This window comes from Colias eurytheme, chromosome 29 (assembly GCF_061535395.1).
Source record: "Colias eurytheme isolate Ceu_HAF_F1 chromosome 29, ilColEury1 Martin Lab GWU primary, whole genome shotgun sequence".
Lineage (NCBI taxonomy): Eukaryota > Metazoa > Arthropoda > Insecta > Lepidoptera > Pieridae > Colias > Colias eurytheme.
The window spans coordinates 3,779,429-3,800,058 of NC_143008.1; the positions used below are offsets into that span (position 1 = coordinate 3,779,429).

Consider the following 20,630-nt stretch of genomic DNA (forward strand, 5'->3'; position numbering starts at 1 on the left):
TAAAATTAATTGTTACGTTCCTATTGTTGATATACATACTTTACCTACATAAATGATTTAAGGTATATGCGTGTTATGCTCAAAGACTGGAATCTTTCACTGAATAAAAAAATATGTAGGTAATTCACATGACGTTTTAGTCATATTTAAATATAATTAAATAGCGAAAAGTTCACATCCATTAAATACGTGAGGCGTATGTTGAAATTTTACGTCTCATACTATTATATTTTTCGTTCAAATACGCTTATTAATTCTTTGATTGGGTATCAATAAATCCATGCATAATAAACAATCATTTTTCCTTTTATTTGATGTACTTATAAAAAGTAGTTAATAAACACATACAAGAATTTTTAAGGAATAGAAAAGTTTTTCTTTTCTTTAGATATTTGAAAATTATTTATTTATTTCAAAAGTAGTTCAATTATTCACGACTAGCTGTGTCCTGCGGTTTCACCCGCATTGCTCCGCTCCTGTTGGTCTTAGCGTGATGACATAATATAGCCTATAGCCTTCCTTGATGAATGGGCTATCCAACACCGAAATAATTTTTCAAATCGGATCAGTAGTTCCTGAGATTAGCGCGTTCAAACAAACAAACTCTTCAGCTTTATAATATTAGTGTAGATAGATAGATAGATAGATAACGACAGTTTATATTTTATAAAACTGTTACAATATGTAGGTATGTATAAAACATGCGATTGTGTGTTGGCGGGACATATAGTCCCGTCTGTGGTCCCGTCCAATCAATTAACTATATCTACTATGTCCTAAGTACATATCTACTAACCAATAACTATCGATAAAACTGTGAATACAACATTGGATTATTTTTAAATGGAGTAGTTATTAAATATGAAATTATAATAATTATAGTTTTTGTTTAATCTATATTCCATATTTATAGACCAAGAACCTTTCATCTAGTACACTGGAGATATCGTCTAGGACTGACGACTGAGCACAAGTTCATTGATCCTAACTTATAATTTTTATCCCTTTCACACCTAACTTGGTATTGTCACTGTTAATACGAAGTTTTCCCAAGGCTACTATGTCTTCTGTAATATTCTGTGCAAAAGGTTAGATTTTGTATATGAGTTCATTGATAAATTGCCAACAACATCTTTTAGAAGCATTGTTGGATGAGACAATTATTATTTTGTAATTAATAATTATGTTGTTATACAAAATTACGTTGTTATTAATTTATTAAGTATCTGAGCCAATCATTAAAAAGTCACACTACCTGATAATGGGTAGTCACCATAATAAAAATTATAGCAACTCTCGGTTTGTCAATATGGCATATGTGTCAAAAAAATTGCGTCGCTTCGATAATATTTAAATACTGTTAAAAATATATGTCGTTATTATTTAATTATTATAGACCATGATTTTTAGTTTTTTTTTCTATTTCGAAAAATCCTGAATTTACAAACCAGTGTGGTTACCCCACAGAAAGAGATAAAAAACATAACTGACGTCATTCAAGGTCATATTTCTTGTTACAAGTTAATGTTCATATTGCCATCTCCAGTGTATTAGATATATAAGCTTCTTGTTGTAGGCTATGTGGCAATATATTGCTACACTTTATCTTTAAATTTACCCGCAATAAGCTTGAAACAAGATCAATAACTACTAAATGGAAGAATTTTAAAAATATCAATAGTCATATTTTTTTTGGCATACAAAGCACATGGCAATATTATCCTGAACTGTCACAAATAATTTCCATGCAATGGAGGTTATGTTTCGCAATCCATTTCCAGATTCCATTCAAAAATACATTTAATGTTAAAAAAAATTAAAAACCCACCGCTGCGATGGGCTGTAAATTGTAAAAATAGATTAATAACTACCCTATCCCTTTCTTGTTGAAACCCTAGCATGTCGGCGTTCCGATTTAAAATTTTCCTGAAAGATATTGCAGTACGTAGATTTTGGAATGCATGGACGCGCAATTACCTCGTAAATACAGTTGTGAAGAGATTCAAACGTGACAGAGCGGTGAGAGAAGTGTTACAGTGTTTCAAGCAAGTGATATTAAAACCACGACGGACGTTATTGCTATCTGCTACGGCTGTTTGTAAAGGCCGTGGATCGTTTAATTGTGATCAAGGAATAACTGATGATGAGTTACAGGTAAGTTCAATGCATAGTATGTTATCGGAACCTTTTTACAGATTTTGTAAAATCTAGTATCGTACTACGCAGTCCTTTTTATGAATCATGTTTTATGTTTTATTTCTGTACAGTTTTAGAGAGTACTAATCTAATTTTAATTTAAATAATTTTGAACTATCTTTAGCCCACAGATTTGCCTGTATATCCTGTTACCTAGCTTCTAAATTAACTTTACAACAAATCTATACAGGAGGTTTTTTTTAAATATTTATAAAAATGCACACTATAACATTAGAAGCATGGAAAATAACAAGGAAATTGCTTAGTTTACAGAAATGCGATTCTGATGTTATTTAAAATTACAATTTATATTGCATTTCATGTTGATGATGCAAAAACAGTTTTGTTATGTCAAGTGTTTTATTCCTTTGTTTTACCTTCCTGTTTCTATGAATTCATTATTTGTTGCTCATTTCTTTATGATTACCACTGCTACTGTACAAGGTAATTGTTTCTGTTAAGTTTTCTATCTATTATAAACTAAAAATATCTTTGATGGGTCCTCTTCACAATGGTCAGTGTTGGACAAGTAGAGGCAATCACAATATTTTAGAAGGCCTAAATGTCTATGATTGGCCATCATTGTAGATATTTATTCATAATTGCCGTAATGGTGGCAAACATTGAAAATTATGTTTTGGCCCAAAGCTGCCCATTGTGAATACGGCCCTTCATATTTAATACAAGACTACTTAAGTAAAAAATAGTGTCCTGTAAAAGTCTCCGATTTTTAATAAGTGCCATATCCCTTAAAACCTGATTTGAACTAGCATAAATATCTTCTAAATATATAAAAATGAAACCCGTTTTGCGTTGTCACGGCATCACGTGTGAAGGGGTGGACCCATTTCGTTAATTCTTTTTTTATTATATTCTTTGAAGTACGAAGATGATTCTTATGTAGAGAAAACATAAATATGTACCACGGGCGAAGCCGGGGCGGACCGCTAGTCTTTAATAAAAATATTAATGCAAATAAAATATTTCAGAGCCTCCTATCAGAGTTGGATGATCTACAGAAACTGGCAAAGCTGACAATATATTGTACGAGCTGCGGTAAACGACTTCTCATAGACAAGAAACAAAATGGCGTTTCATATTGTGTGTGAGTAATTCATGTTATAGCTAGTTTTAATTTGAATGAACATGAATTTTTATTTATAATTAATAGCTGACCCAACAGACTATCTTGACTTAGTTACTATCTATACTAATATACTGAGCTGAAGAGTTTGTTTGTTTGAACGCGCTAATCTCAGGAACGACTGTCTGGTTTGAAAAAATCTTTCTGAGTTAGATAGCTCATTTCTTGAGGAAGGCTATATGCTATCAGCTATATTATCACGCTTAGAACAATGTGGTTAAAACCATAGCACTGGGCACAGCTTACGTTTACGCACTCAAAATTTCACGAGAATTGGTCAAACGGTTTCAGCGTATTTAACTTGAATCACCGCAACCCAAGAATTTTAAATATAAGAAGATAATAAAATAAATTATGCGCGAAGGCTAACTTCGAACTGCAACTCTTAAGGCATATATCAAACTAGCTGTGCTGTGCGGTTTTACTCACATTGCTCAGCTCCTGTTGGTCTAAGCGTGATAAAATCACTACATAGTATAAAACAAAGTCACTTTCTCTGTCCCTATTTCCCTATGTCCCTTTGTATGCTATATCTTTAAAACTACGCAACGAATACGAATTTGATGCGGTTTTTTTTTTAATATATAGAGTGATTCAAGAGGAAGGTTTAAGTATATAATTTATTAGGTTTTAGACAAAGCGGGCGAAGCCGTGGGCGGTAAGCTAGTAGAGTATAACTAAAAACAATGTTTTTCACCAGATGTAAGGACTCAAAACCGGCTCAAAATTCATCAGACGGCTGGGTTCCGTATATCGAAGCTAACGACGTCATCATTTGGAGGAAAGAGTACAAACCGGGCCAAGGGCTATATGCATATAAAGGTTAGTAAATGTATGTTTTATATTCGAACTAGTTATTTAAAGTTAATATGTAATAACGGTGTTCTGCCCTGTTGCTCCTTTTATGTGTTAAATACTCACTCTTGAGTTTTAGGCTTAGGCGCGTATTTGGCGATTCATTTTTATATAAAATAAACTAAAACGTAACCGCGGACAAAATCTAGTGTTTCATGTGTTATTTTGATGTATAGCCATTGTAAAGTTTAATCTAAATCCGTCCAGTAGTTTTTGACTGTGCGGGCGAAGCCGCGGGCGGAAACCTAGTCATAAATATGTATGAAATTGCGACCTGCATGTTAATTATAATGTAACAACAATATAGTACAGTGTCATTGTATAATATTCCACTAGCTTATCTTATATCGATAATGCAATGACCTTGGGCTAGACTAAGAGTAAGGTCATTATGTAACACAATAAAACGAGTATAGAATTAAATGGTTTTAGAGTTATATAAATTAGATTTGTTTATGTAGAATGTTGTTGAGATAATAATAGGAATTAATTAATTATATAAGTAAGTCCTACTATCCAACTAATATTATAAATGCGAAAGTTTGTGAGGATGTGTGTGTGTGTGTGTTTGTTTTACGCAAATACTACTGAACCGATTACAATGAAATTAAGCACACATATAGAGGGTAACTTGAATTAACACATAGGATAGAGTTAATCCCGGAAATTCCACGGGAACGCGAACTATGCGGGGTGTTCTCTGAAAACGCGGAAGAAGCCGCGGGCGGAAAGCTAGTTTGTTATAAACGAATGAATTTGGAAAATAAATAAATTTGGACTGCAGTATTATAATGGTATATTTTTCTAACATTTCTGGATAGGTCAAAGTGTTTTTTGATTGTTTATAAAACGATAATGGTATATTTTTCTAACATTTCTGGATAGGTCAAAGTGTTTTTTGATTGTTTATAAAACGCAGTGGGTCGTCTGTTCTTTTTCACAAATTCATTAAAAGTGATATAAAAATATTAAAACATAAAAATCTTTCATGATCTCTTTCGCTATAGATACACAACTCATAGGGAAATTTAAATACTTATATCAATTTTTCGATTTTTACTTTGGTTTTAAATAATATTGAATAAAAATAAATCTAGAATAATATTATCATTCCTATAGAAATATTATAATGAGACTTTTTATGCGTTTGTTTGTTTGTTTGTTACATCTACACGCAATTTGAATTTTTTTTTCACATTATAATATACCAAGAATTGAACATGGTTCAATTGTAGATCTTCAATGAATACTCTTATCTTACGATTTAATAGTAATCCTACATGTATAATTAGATAAAAACCTATCCGGTTCTATTAGTTAGTTCTATAAAGAAACGAATCTTCAATGGCGGCGCTTATCATTCCCTCTCGCTCACACACGGCCGTACGGTATGCAAAAAAAAAAATGGAAAAATAAAATCACTAAAATGTATTTGATTTTCCCTATAATAGTTTTTATCATAAATTTACAATGACAATTATGCATTTGCGATAGTAAATAATGTTTTATTGGAATTTGACAAAATATGTTCTTTGGGAAAAGTTGTTCAGTTTTATGGGCTTATTACAAGTATTATGGGGATTTTATTACATTCTGTATACGTAAATATGATAATTCATATAAATACACAAATACAATAACAAAAAAGTTTGTCAACAAACAATTTGAAATAATTAATAAAATAATTATCAATTTACGTTATTTTTATTTTCTTCTTGATGATCCTACCATCTGTCAAAGTCAGCTTTGGCCGCCATTGAAGATTCGTTTCTTTATTGAACTGACTAATAAATACATTATTTTCGATATTGGCCTTTTGGCCTTCCTTTCGAGGGAACCATTCAGATTAACACATTTTATATCTATGCGGGTAATAAAAAAATTGGTAATATAAGTAATCGTTGTTTTAGGTTTTATTTCGTAAATAATTCAAAGGAGAATGGGCATTTTACTATGGAAGTTGGGCCTGAACCCTTGAGTTGGACCAATACACATGAGATATTGTTTTTATAATAGATCATAACACATACATAACGGGAAAAATATATATAAAAAAATAATCAACCGGGTTTTTGTACAGTCACATCAAGTTTTATTTCTTTGTGTATAATATTTTTTGCAATAAATAACTGTTATAAGACAATGACAATATCTTTATGTTACTCCAATTCACTTTCACTTACAAATACGTACTAATCTTAAGCCTTCTAATAAACGAAATACACTAATATTATGTTTTGTAACAGGTACCTATACCGTGTTTATTATAATTCAACGTAGTTAGACGTTTTTTGTGGTTAAACTCAGTCACTCGAGTGACATTTTGATTCATATTTACTTCACTCGAATTAAAAACACCGTTATTGTGCGCAAAATAATAGCCAAATAAATAAAACTTTTTGCCTTGACTGTACAAGAACCCGGTTGATTTATTTTTTTCGTAAGGTATGTGCAATGATCTATCACAAAAACAATATTTCGTGTGTATTGGTCCTAGCCCAAGTTTCAGGCCCAATTTGCCCATTCTCCTTTACTTGTTATGAAATTCTTGAAACATTTGAATACATGTATTATTCAAACATTGTGAAACGAAACGCAAACCGCCATTTATAATGTAGATTTTGACAGAATGTCAGAATTTGCAAATTGCACAGTTTGACAGTTCAGAATTCAGATTCATTCCGTTGAGCGTTGTTTTCAAGTTTCGTGCTATAAATTGTAATTTGCGTGTTTTTGAAGATTCACTTAAATATTATTGGACTTTGGAATGGTTTCTGACCTTCGTATACGTATTGGACGCTGCCCGTAAGATTCCCGATTTTTGATTCTCTTACAAAAAAAAAAAAAAAACAACACGACTCAAGAAGTTTTTACACATACCTAGATAGATTCTTTCAAATTCCTCACAGGATTACGGTTACTACACTAATATGGATGATTTAAAAATTAGTTCCTTTCAACAAACTTAAGATGTCGGGTCTCAATTATTAGAATGTATTGTTTAGTTACCTCGAATCTTTCGATTGCTTCAACCGATTTTGATATTGTTTGTGGTTCATTTAGATTTGGTAAAGTTCTTTCACATCGTAGGTGGTTTAATTTTTATTTAATCTATAGATACTAATATTACAAAGCTGAAGAGTTTGTTTGTTTGTTTGAACGCGCTAATCTCAGAAACTTCTGGTCTGATTTGAAAAATTCTTTCGGTATTAGATAGCCCATTTATCATCACGCTAAGACCAACAGGAGCGGAGCAATGCGGGTGAAACCGCGGGGAACAGCTAGTTAAAAAATGTAAGTATGTATTAACAAGTTATTTTTAATTTTATTACAGTATACGGCCGCTACACAGATGTCTCGGCGAGCGATTTCGCAGCCGTCCAACTGGATGGCGCTTACCGAAAGGCCTGGGATAGTGCAGTGGCTGCATTGTCTATAGTGCAGCGGGGAGCCCACGGGTTGGCTGATCAGGCGGTATTGCATTGGGAGGTTTTGTGGCCTGTAAGTATAGTTTAGCAAATTTATTCCTAATTACTGTGTTAACTGTGCTTTGGCAGCATTGTCGATAGTGCAGCGGGGAGCCCACGGATTGGCCGATCAGGCGGTACTGCATTGGGAGGTTTTGTGGCCTGTGAGTGTTATTAGCTTCATATAGGCTAGACTACAGAAATGATTACTTCGGTAATTTTGGCGCGAGCCAAAATAGGTATTGGAATAGGTAATTTTAGCGATAAAATCAGGTGAGTATTTTGAGATTAAGAAATTCAAAGCTAATCTAAAAATACTTTTGATAAACCTAACTATTATATAAAACTAAAAAAAAAACAAACCATGCAATATACAGTTTAAAAACTATATTTTTTGTTGTTTTTATAATATGAAAATCATGAAATATAACTTACATCGCTGTAGCATATATTTATGTATGAAATTAAATATAAAGCACAAAAAGAGGCCTTATCACTGTGGAGTGGTCTAAACCAGGCAACCACAAGTGAAATATGTGTTAATGTGTTTAATTAAAAAAACAGATTGAACTTTTATTTCCATTTAATAAATAGTAATATCTTCTCCAGAGACTATTCGCGAACCGCGACTACGTGTACGTGCGGCGGCACAAGGAGTTCGATATCTCGCTCAAACAGAACCAACCGGACGCGCAACCCGCGTTCACGAGTGTACACGCGAAAGCGAAGCGGAGGGCGCGTGAGAGTGATACCGTTGAGGATGGGAATAAGGTAATGTACAGGGTGTTATTTATTTATTTATTTAATTAAATTGTTAAGTGTGCACAGGCGATTATTCTGTAACTATCGCAGATATCAAAAAACTTTAAACTAATATCGAAAGCCCTTTACCTAATGCGTAAAATGACAATAATCTTCTTCTTATATATAAAAATGAATCGCAAAATGTGTTGGTAAGCGCATAACTCGAGAATGGCTGAACCGATTTCGATAATTCTTTTTATATTATGTACGAGGATGGTTCTTATGTAGAGTAAACGTCAATATGTACTACTGACTGACCGCTAGTAACTATTTAAAAATATAACGGGTAATATTTGAAATTTTTACAAACATTCCCATACATTTAATTTCCCATACATTGTGTATTCAAAGCAAATGTTCTAAGTGACACATGACTAAGTACGTTTTTATAAGTACACTTTCATCTATCTATATATATAAAACTTGAAGGTGACTGATATAGTGATCTATCAACGCACAGCCCAAACCACTGGACGTATCGGGCTGAAATTTTGCATGCAGGTAGATGTTAGGACGTAGGCATCCGCTAAGAAAGGATTTCCCGAAATTCTTGCGGGAACAGGGAAAACGGGGATGCACATACAAAGTCGTGGGCGGAAGCTAGTTTTGAAATATTTTATTTATTAATTATAATAATTTATTTTCAGTTATACATAATAGTATCGAAGTCGTGCGAACACCCCGACGTGCCGGAGACGAAACATGCGATACGAGTTACCGAATATTGGAGTCACATGGTCGTTAAGAGCTTGAATGGTGTTGATAAGGTTAGATTTTTATGTAAATTAATTAAAATCATTTTATTTTCAACTAGCTGTGCTCCGCTCCTGTTGGTCTTAGCGAGACGATATATAGCCTATAGCCTTCCTCGATAAATGTGCTCTAACACTGAAAGAATTTTTCAAATCGGACCAGTAGTTCCCGTGATTAGCGCGTTCAAACAAACAAACTTCAGCTTTATAATATAAAGTATAGATTAAACATGGTATTAACTAACATAATATAATAATTATATTATGTGATACATATATTGTGACATTTTGAACAAAGTTTCATATGCTAGGAAAAAACCTGTGTTATAGAAGATATTCATCCTATAACACAGGTATAGGTACAATGTATAATAAATCCTAACTAATATTATAAATGCGAAAGTTTGTGAGGATGGATGTGTAGGTGTGTATGTTTGTTACTCCTGTTATACATCCTGTATTTAGTATGAGTGGAATGCATGTCTGTATTTTTTGTTTTTTTTTTTTCGTGTTATGTTTGAATATAAATATGAAATAAAGTATTTGAATACTTGTTTGGAGTAATAGTTTGGAGTAACATATTATGATGAAATACATACAATAAAATATCGTGTGTTATAGTCGAGCCATTTTAAATAGGCAACATTTGACTTTTGTCAGTTTTATCATCTTAGTGCGGTAACCTGCTTAAAAACATCGATTAAAATGAAATCGATGTTTTTAATCGATCGAAATCGAAATCGAAAAAAATCGATTCTGACTTGAAACATAAGTGAATCGTTAAAATCATCAGGCGAATCGCTGTACCATTATTATTATTTTTTTCGTAAATCTAAGGAAAATAAGTCAAGGATGTACATAATTTAACAACAAATTTTATTTATTCAATTGACCTACCAGAACTGTTATTGGTATCGTCAACTTCATCACTGCTGTGAGCACGAAGTGATATTATTAATTCATTTTCAATAATATTGTCTATTCTCACATCTCTTTCAAAGTCGTGTAAAATTATTTTCTTTGTTTTCTCTACGACTTTTTTCCAGTCTTTAGTGACTTCTGCACACGCAGTTTGTAGCAGTGTCATCATTTTAGCAGTGCTAAAGGGTGATTCAGTCTTTCCATGGTTAATTGACAGTCCCTCTTCATCATGCTCTTCCACAGTCATATTTTCCTTTATTTGTAGAAGCATTGTTTGCAGTAAGTTCTAAAGGGTTATCTGATATTAGTATTATGTCGTCAGCAAATCTAAGATGGTTCAAGAATTTTGCATTGGTGTTAATTCCGAAACTATCCCAGTAAAATTTCCTTAAAACTCCTTGTTATAACGAAGACGAGAGATTCCTGAAACTTTACAACACAATTAAAATATTTTTTTGGATATAATCAACAACGGCTTATTAATTTATGGTGATATTTCTTCACAATTTATCAATGTATTCGATTTTATTTATCAGCTTTCGATTATTGAGTAACCTCCTTAGTATTTAAAAGAAAAAATGTTTGCGTCATTGTAATGACGTTCAATTCTTTATTTCAGAAATTGTTTATTGTGTTGAAAATGGTTTATTAGTGAAAGCAAATATTAAAATTACTCATATCGGTCATTATTACAATACATATAAAATCACTAGCGGTCCGCCCCGGCTTCGCCCGTGATACATATGAAAAATAGATGTTGGCCGATTCTCAGACTTACCCGATATGCACAGAAAATTTCATGAGAATCGGTCCACCCGTTTCGGAGGAGTATGCAGACTAACATTGTGACACGAGAATTTTATATATAAGAGATTAACACAGGGGCTTCTGCTAATTTTTCCTTTAAAGTTTGAAATGCTACTCTCTGTTCATTGTTAAATGTAAATTCTTATTCTTTCCTTAACAAATCTGTAAGCGGCTTCACAATGAGCGCATAGTTTTCAATATACTTTCGAAAATAGGAAGTTAATCCAATGAAACTATGTAACTGTTTTATATCTCTGGGTCTATAGTCTATGCATACTCTAACAGTTAGAGTCTATATGTATTATAAATTTCATTGTAATCAGTTTGGTAGTATTTGCGTGAAAGAGTAACAAACACACATACACGCACACATCCTCACAAACTTTCGCATTTATATTATTAGTAAGATTCGCTGGCTGGCTAGTTTTTCATTGTAGCGCGAGTGATATGTCTTGATGAAATCTTTCTCCGTGCTGATACCGCTCCAAGATTTTCGGGAATGAAAATCTAATTACGAATCTAAAAAATGAATTTTAAGTGACATCTTGCACTTTAAAGCTTCATAAGAAGTAATGCCAAGTTTTTTTTTATATAATATATTTTTCACTGAAGGAGCAGTGTCTAAAGTTTCTTTTCTTCTGCATATTGGTCCAAAATTTGAAGCAGTGATTATTTTTTTTCTGATTTCTAACCAATCACTAGACTTTCTTTGCAATACTGTTGATCTTTCAATTGCATGGCGATCAGCTGTAAGGGATTCTAACTGATTCAAATATTATTTTTTCGCTGTTTCCATGTTACTCTGGGGGCATATCGGGCGCTGTTGTTCCATGACCATAGTCATGTTGCTTTTGATTGACCTCATTCAATCTTCTCTGTTTTTTACTGGGTGTTCGGAGTTAAATTTTCGTTTAAGTGTTCTTCTTCTTTCTACTTCTGCAATTTTTCCTCCTGGAGCTTTATTCAGAAAAGATTCTTGTACAGATGGAATTGCGCACTTAGTGTTAACCCTTAATTGGGCGAGCCTACAAAGTTGCATAAGCGGTCGCGTGGGGTATGTAGCACCCCAGAATTAGGAAATAAAATAAAATACGAAATACATGCAAAATCAGACTTTTATTAATTAGAACATTTGAACTTACATATTAATCAACTTTTAAACATTTTTAATATAATTAATTTATTTTTTTAATATGAAAAATATTTTTTCAAATCCTAGTTTTAACCGTTGCAATTTTTACAGACTACAATCATATGGTCATTGCACACATGGTTATTCAGTCTTTGTTTTCCTGTCCTTTTGTATAATTGCGACTGCAGGCCGACTGCTTCAGAAATAGATTCTTGGTCCGAAATTTCATGCTGTCTTTTTAGTCGTTTTTGCAGCGGTCGTGGTAGTGTGGGTATGCTGGCTCTTGATATTTTGTGAGGTTTGACTAAATCAACAGCCAGTAACTTTAAAAATAGTCTTCGGGATATATTGGGGTCAATTTTAGATTTGTATATTACATAGGAATTGCTACCTGTGATATTGAAAATATGAAAAAATATCACCATCGGCCATCTTTTGGTACGTCTTCCTACATTATAAGTGGCGCACATTTGGTCGTTCGTATCAACTCCCCCTTTCGTTTTATTATAAAAATGAATAATTTCGGGCTTTCTTTTCTCACCCTCAACATTATCATCGTGATGCATTGTCGATAAAAGCAGAACTGCTTTTCTTGGTTTCGGCACATATGAGCACAAAGTCATATCTTTTTGGAAACCAAATATGTTAGAAGTCGTCTCTCGTGTTTTTTCCGGTAAGAGACACTTTGGTATTTCGGGCTTGTTCTTTCTCAGTGTGCCCACCATAGTAAGCGTATGGTCATCTAAAAGCGATTTGGCCAGTGGGACACTAGTGAACCAGTTGTCCATGGTAACATTTCTTCCAGTCCCGGAAATAGATTCTATCAATCGTTTTACTTTTGGTATCAGAGGGCAGTTTAAATGGTCCATCAGGTTGCACCCCAACATAGACTTCAAATCTTTGGAGATAGTATGTAGCGGAAAAATTTATTATTTAAAAAAAAAAATATTATTTTTCCGCCAACGAATTTAGCTATGACATTGTTAAAACACTCGACTTTATTTGTGTCTACATCTTTAATCAAACAACGAGCATTCGCAGCTACATTTTAAACGATGGCATTGATTCGGAACAAGAAAGTTGAAGTTTTAATATTTTTTAATCCATCACCGTCATTTTTTTCTTTTCGGCAATAATAGGATTGGCACATTTGGTGGTTGCCATGCGTGTGATACTGTATTTATAATATCCTTATATAAAATCCCAATAGTCAGATTTTTAGGGGTCTCCGAGGTGTTATTTTATTGATTTTACTATGGCTTTTCGCATTGTCATTATTTTGACATTCGTAAGAGTTTTTAGGTGTATCAGCTTATATTTTGTTTCAGTACAGATTGCTCTCAGCTTTTTACAAAAATTGCGAAGTATGTGATTACGGCACTCAATCTTTTCAACGGTAACATTCTGTTCTTTATATGGATCAGCGTTTAAGATTTTCGCATATGTTGAGGCATCACCGTCTCCAATCATCCTGCCATATAACAAGCCATACATCGATATGGATGATTTGAAGCCTTCAACAATAATTTCGGCTTCCATGGAACATGACGAACCCTGAATTTTTTTAAAATATACATGTTCCTTAGGCACAATGTTTTTGTTTTCAGCTCGAGCACATATTATGCAATATTTGTTTATTACGCCAAAATAGAATCTGACCAGTTTTTCTGCCAATGATAGCTACATTGCCTGATGAAGCCTTATAATTTGACCCATTAGATCTTGCACACCAAGCAGCATCAACATAGACATCTATTACGGGATATCCATTTTTAGTTCGTCCCTCGGCGAGTGCGAAATCTTTTTCTTTTTGAGCAGCAACTTCCATCGAAGCCACTGCAGTGTCTTCCCACTTTGCATACACTTCATTTTGAAGTTGTGTAAGTATAATATTTTTAAGAAAACAACGGGAATATTAATCGCCGAAAATAATTCCTCAAACTGAGAATATCCGATTTCGATTCCACTCGCACCAGTGATTGCAGCTAAATTGAGATCCAACTGATCTGCATCTTTTTTTATTTTCATTCGAAAATATGCAAATTTCTTTGCACATAGTGCATTCGAATTTAAATTGGGATATTAATCCGTTCCTTTTCTCACCCACCATAATAAAGTTACTACAATTGCAATTAAATAGACTGTTGTGACGACCTTTGTCCTGCTAGATGATAGAGGGTAACTTCGATTAACACATAGGATAGGTTTTATCTCGGAAATCCCACGCGAACGGGAACTATACGGGTTTTCTTTAAAAACAAGGGAAGCCGCGGGCGGAAAGCTAGTTGTACGATAAATATTTAATTTTTTCTAACAACAGCTTCATATTACAATAATTTTCTTTCATATTTACTGCATGTGCTAGGGGAACAGACGGATATTGATTGCCGTTATGAAATAATACAGCTTTAAGTTGATTTTGGATGAATCAATAAAAAGTCGAAAAATAAGATATTGATCGAGTAATTTTGGCCATTATTGCCCTAGCGTTTAGGGCAATAATGGCTCACACGTACTATGGAAATCAAAGATATAAAAAAAAAATTATACGTGGTACAAAAAAAAGGAAAGTAGATCAAGATTCAGCATGTTAAACTGTACATATTTATCCTATTTCTATTTAAAGGAGAATCTTGTTGCAGACTAGTGACATGTCTTTCCCAGTGAGAATCGCCAAGAGCCCCATGGCTTTGCAGCGTGCAATAACATTTCTTTGAGGTGCAGAAATTTTTGTACTTTTAAATGGAAGACTCTGCTAATTATATCGTATCTGTCTTGTGGAGTTAAACTTGTGTTAATATATTGTTTGATTTCCGCCTAAATTGGGTAATTGGACGTAAGTCATGGCGTCTTGTGATTTTTCGTGTAAATATCGAGGTCCATCTGTGAATGATGAAGGCAGTACGACTTATAATATAATTCACAGGTGAAGTGAACGAGTCTTTGGCGCTTTGATCGCTGTTCAGTCTTTGACATTTTTAAACAGATTACAATTACAGACAGATTATAATTATCATAGACAATAGAAAGCTACGAAAGGTTTTATCCTTTCTGTTGCCGTCTTGGTCTATGCCGGGGCCCATGGGCACACAAGAATTTGGGAGCCCTTTTGGAATATAAACAAATGAAACTATACAATTTTTTTCACTATAAACTGATTTATTCTATTATAAAGCTGAAGAGTTTGTTTGTTTGAACGCGGTCAGATTTGAAAAATTCGTTCGGTGTTAGATAGCCCATTTATCGAGGAAGGCTATCTTAATACTATTATAAAGGCGAAAGTTTGTATGGATGTATGGATGTATGGATGTATGGATGTATGGATGTTTGTTACTCTTTCACGTAAAAACTACTGAACCGATTACAATGAAATTTAGCACACATATAGAGGGTAACTTGGATTAACACATAGGATAGGTTTTATCCCGGAAATCCCACGGGAACGGGAACTACGCGGGTTTTCCTTTGAAAACGCGGGCGAAGCCGCGGGCGGAAATCTAGTAGGCTATATATCATCACGCTAAGACCAACAGGAGCGGAACAATGCGGGTGAATCCGTTGCCGTAACCGTAGCCGATTGGAGCAATGCGTGAGGGTAATAAATAATATATTTAACTAGCTGTGAAAATATTATTATTTATTATGCATCTGTTTTATTATTATAATGTCGAAAATGGTTTCTTTCGTGATTTCTTTTGAGCAAAATCTTCTATTATATCATCAAAGTCAATATTCTGCAGAATTTCACTTTCTATGCTCGTAATTGATAAATTACTTAATCGTTCTTGTACCATTGTTGTACGCAATTCATTTTTTATTCTTTTTCGGTGCGAAAAGTGAACGCTCCCATTACAATTGGTAACCATTTGGCAAAATATCCTGGTAGCAACTTCAATGTTTGGAAAAGTTTCTTCTAATTTATCAGACTTTATTAAGTTATGTAAGGCTGAGATATTTAATTCCGCTACTGGCGCTGTGTATCTTATATTTTCTCTTTCTCTTAAATATTTACTTAAATGAAAACATTCTGTTTTGAGCTCATTGCCATACACGTCTTCATGATAAAATTCTGAAAATTTGATGCATTTTTTGTTCAATTCGTTAGATTCGATTGTCGTTAATTGACAAAGAAAACTAAATCGATTATCAATTTGTTGGTATGCTGCCGAACTTTTTTTTTTATTTTATTGTGTTATAAATGTGTCAATTGTGGGAATGAAAGTATGTACACGTAACTTTTCCTTGCCTCTCAACTGGAGACTGATGATGTTTCAAAAAAAGTGAGGCGTAAGCTACGAATTTTTTTCTTTCAAATTTATCTTTGTAATCAGAGATCATTTTTTATTAAATTGATAGATGCTTTATTTCTATCATCCCGCCACTTAGCTTTCATTACTGAAAAAACTCTTTCAGTAAATGCTGAGGTGGCGGGAACAGAAAGTAGATATGAGACAATTTTAGTTATATTTTTATATTCTTCTGAAGTGTTTACTAATAAATGGCTCCACTTTTGGCTAGTACTCATTTCAAGAAAATCTTTATCTTCAGATACTTTTTCATAAATTACTTTAAAATTTGTTATTTCAGAATATAAATCGTCCATCCCAATATTAAGTCTATACAAATTTAGATTTTCTATAATTTTTTCAAAATGATCAAACGAGACTGCAGATTTTAATGACAAACAGCTAATTAAAGAAAGCCAGTTAGTCTGACTGAAATCGAACCATTTTTCTAAGTACAAATTAGCCTTTTCAATAAAAAGTATGAAGTTATTTATAGTTCTATTAAAAACTTCTTGGGATGACTCTGATAATATTTAAAACTTTATTGTTCTCAAATTCTCAATCTTTTTCTTAAATTACTTTTTACTACAGAAGTTCGCAGGTTCCGTCATCTCCTCAGCCGCATCCATAATTTTTTGTTTTAAAACTTCAATATTCGCGATCGGCGTCATTTGGTCGTAAACAAGAGACTTCATATGACCCCACACATAAAAATCCATCGGAGTTAAGTCGGGGTTCCGCGCCGGCCATGCTATGGGGCCGCCTCTTCCGATCCATTTGTTTCGATAATTCTCGTCCAACCAAGTTCGAACGCTCCTTCTGTAGTGGGCTGGGCAAACATCGTGTTGAAACAACATACCTCATCTCAATGCAAGTGGCAAGTCTAGCATTAATAGGGGTAACTCCTCCCTCAAGAAGTTTTCATATGTCTCGCCATTTAAATTATCCGGCAAAAAGTATGGCCCTATCCACACATTTAAACTAAATCTTCTTTGTTACCCTCTTGGCCTTTTTTTGTTCGGTTTACCTTGCGCTTTAGGAGCCCAATAATGGGCGTTGTGAATTGGTAATGCCGTCTTGATCAAATTATGACTCGTTGGTCCACAAGATTTAAAAAAAAAGTTGGATCTTCAATGTCGGCATTGAGCATTAATCTGCAAAACTCTAGTCGCCTCAATGGATCCCCTTCTTCAAATACTTGAACTGGCGTGTAATGATAAGGGTATTGCCCAGAACTGTGCATTACGTACCACACTTTCCACTGGGAAATACCAAGCCGTCGAGCGACATTTAATTAGAAACAGGCATCTAGAAAAAATTGTTGATCGTAATTTAGTGAATACTTTTTTCTGATCTATTTTGTAGAATATATAAATCTTGTTTGATCATATTGTTTCTCTTGTGTATTCAGCACTGTTAGTTAAATCTGAGTTAAGTTAGTACTAGCTTTACGCCCGCGGCTTCGCCCGCGTTTATAAAGAAAAACCCGCATAGTTCCCGTTCCCGTGGGATTTCCGGGATAAAACCTATCCTATGTGTTAATCCAAGTTACCCTCTACATGTGTGCTAAATTTTATTCAAATCTGTTCAGTAGTATTTGCGTGAAAGAGTAACAAACATACACACACACATACACATATCCTCACAAACTTTCGCATTTATAATATTAGTAGGATTGTTTTTTTCTGTTAAAATTATAACATGGCGTTGTAACTTGGCATTATAACATGGCATCTCCACTATTCCTTCATATTTTTTTCAATTTCCTTGCTCATTTTGCAAGATATGTGTCGGAGAAAGAGAATATTAAAGTGATGTGGACTGTATGATATTTTTCAAAGAAAATGAGCGCACAATAATATTATGAATGAAATAAACGACCTTTTAAGAGACACGGTTTTGCAACGTTGTTTATTTTTTTTATTTTTTTATTTTAGTGTGTATAAATTCAATCTGTTCTAGGAGAACATTCAGCTGTTGGTTATGGAGTATGGATGTGTTTGTATTTAAATGGGTTTTTTTACCTAACAATGTGTAAATAATAATATCCATATTGCAATATTAATTTTAGTTGTAAAGTGTGTATAATAATGTCGCAGTCACATGTGGGAAACAGTCCGTTTTCGATACCACTATCGGATTACAACTCGTCGTTTCCTATCGGTTTGATTTCAGTTCAGTTGATTTTGGAGTCCCAAGGACCAATTTACTATTAAACTACGTAAGTAGTTATTTTTCCAAAGTATTTATTGCTTTGCTCCACATTGGGGATACAATCGAATGGTGTAATGTTACAACTTTGCCTTGTCTTATTTGAACACGGATGAACGTTGAACGTAGAGACTTTCCTTTTGGCCAGCACTCGGGCAATTAAATATTTTTTAGCAAAGGCTTACGGCCTTTACCTGCCTTCTGAAGACTTACTATCTGCGCAGCTTCTTGTGCAATTTCATTTTTTACTTTTAAAATATGGGGAAATGGTTTTTCCATCACGATTTCATGCAGTTTCAGCCAATTTACTTTGTTTTGAGCACTGTCGTCTTTCCTATTTGTTATAGACTGTTCTAATGGCTTAATAGACAGAATATCGGACGATATCATTCTCGGAACCTCAAACTTATTATTCTTTTTTGACTTCTTTATACTTTCTGCATAATCTTCTAGTGTGTAAAGCCTTTGTTGCGTTTTAAACCGTGATTCTATAACACCAAAATTCGCATCATTTGGTAGGAAGCTATGCCTCGATAAAAGAAATCGCAATGTAATCGATTGTGATGATGAATGTTGTTGCATGGTATGTATCAACATAAGTACTACCTTAATGCTACGATTTTGCCTTCCACAAGAATCAGCCCATAAAATGAGTTCCGTTACTGGAGATTTTATGTTATTTAAAATGTACTTTCGCAAGCAGGATCCAACTTCTTGTGTACCCTTTCCGCCTTCACGCTCAAGCCATAAGTTAAAAATTGAGCGTTTGCTACTTCCTACATAAATCCCCAAATTATACAAATTTAGCTGTCGTTTATAATAAGCTACATTATTGGTATTTTTGGAAGTGGATGGGTTTTTTGCATGTCAAAAATAAGTGTTTCTACTTAGTATCTCTTTCTAAAGCCAAACTCAGATCGGCTTTCAATCGGCAAACGAACATAGAGCTAGAGCAGAGAATATATTATATTCTCATATTCTCTGCTCTAGCTCTATGTTCGTTTGATGTTAATGCACCGTTTAACTCCGCAGCCGGGTATGGAGTTCGTTCTCACGTATTACGACGAGCCAGCAGTTGGTGGAATGCCGGGTGGTGTAGCCGCGTGGGCTTCTAGTCGGGCGGCACCAGATTATCTGGGCAAGATGAGGGGTGCGGCCAGGGGGTATAAACAATGGGTGATGCAGAGGGGTAAAGAGGTAAGAAAGATATTATAGGTAAAAAAAATACCAATAGAACATTCGATCTTCAAAAAATGGGGCTACAGACAGTTCAAAGGTGAGAAGAGACTTTGTGGATACTGAAGAAGGCTCTTTCTATGTAAATACTGTTTTAAGAACCTTGGTAGATGGTGAAGCATCGCGGTGTTAGCGCATTGGCAAGATAAATGAATAAAACTGCAAACTTATCTATCTACAAATGACTTTATTCAAGCGAAATTAATTTCACTTCGTTGCAGTGGACTTTATTCAAGCGAAATTAATTTCACTTCGTTGCAGTGGACTTTATTCAAGCGAAATTAATTTCACTTCGTTGCAGTGGACTTTATTCAAGCGAAATTAATTTCACTTCGTTGCAGTGTAGATTTTATACGTTCTTTGTAGACTGACTGCTTTACGAACCGGTGCAGGTTAGATTTAAACGTTCTTTTAGAAGTATAATAAGATGAATAAATGTTTGAGTTTAAGTTTTGAGTTTGAAGTATCAGAAAAGAGCCATTCGTTCTATATATAATTTACGTGCTCGGGACTCACTAAGAGATCTCTTTAAGAATACTGGTATCCTTACTGTACCATCACAGTATATATTTAATAATATTTTGCATGTACACAAAAACGCCGACTTACACACAAGAGTAGGAGATAGACACTGTTATGGCACAAGGAACAGAAATAGAATTGAAATGCCATTTTTCCGATTAGCTAAAGTTAAAAATTCATTTATGGGTCAAGGTATACGCTTTTACAATAGAATTCCTCATAATATTAAAGAGTTTATAGTTGAGCCAATTTAATAGGCAACATTTGACGTCTATCAATTTTATCTTCATAGGGTGG

General features: G+C 33.9%; 1 protein-coding gene and 1 pseudogene across 1 annotated transcript in view; one reads left to right on the forward strand and one right to left on the reverse strand.

Moving 5' to 3' along the window:
• Positions 1-1,722: 1,722 nt before the first annotated feature.
• Positions 1,723-20,630, forward strand: part of LOC149896172 (stAR-related lipid transfer protein 7, mitochondrial-like) — a 43,617-nt gene continuing 24,709 nt past the window's right edge. Inside the window, exons 1-7 of the mRNA XM_090117935.1 lie at positions 1,723-2,154; positions 3,186-3,301; positions 4,041-4,162; positions 7,530-7,696; positions 8,272-8,433; positions 9,114-9,233; positions 19,608-19,772. Coding sequence (XP_089974061.1) covers positions 1,900-2,154; positions 3,186-3,301; positions 4,041-4,162; positions 7,530-7,696; positions 8,272-8,433; positions 9,114-9,233; positions 19,608-19,772 — 1,107 coding nt within the window. The 5' untranslated portion in view covers positions 1,723-1,899. The remainder of the gene's footprint in view (positions 2,155-3,185; positions 3,302-4,040; positions 4,163-7,529; positions 7,697-8,271; positions 8,434-9,113; positions 9,234-19,607; positions 19,773-20,630) is intronic.
• On the reverse strand, positions 13,315-14,106 carry LOC149896173 (uncharacterized; annotated as a pseudogene).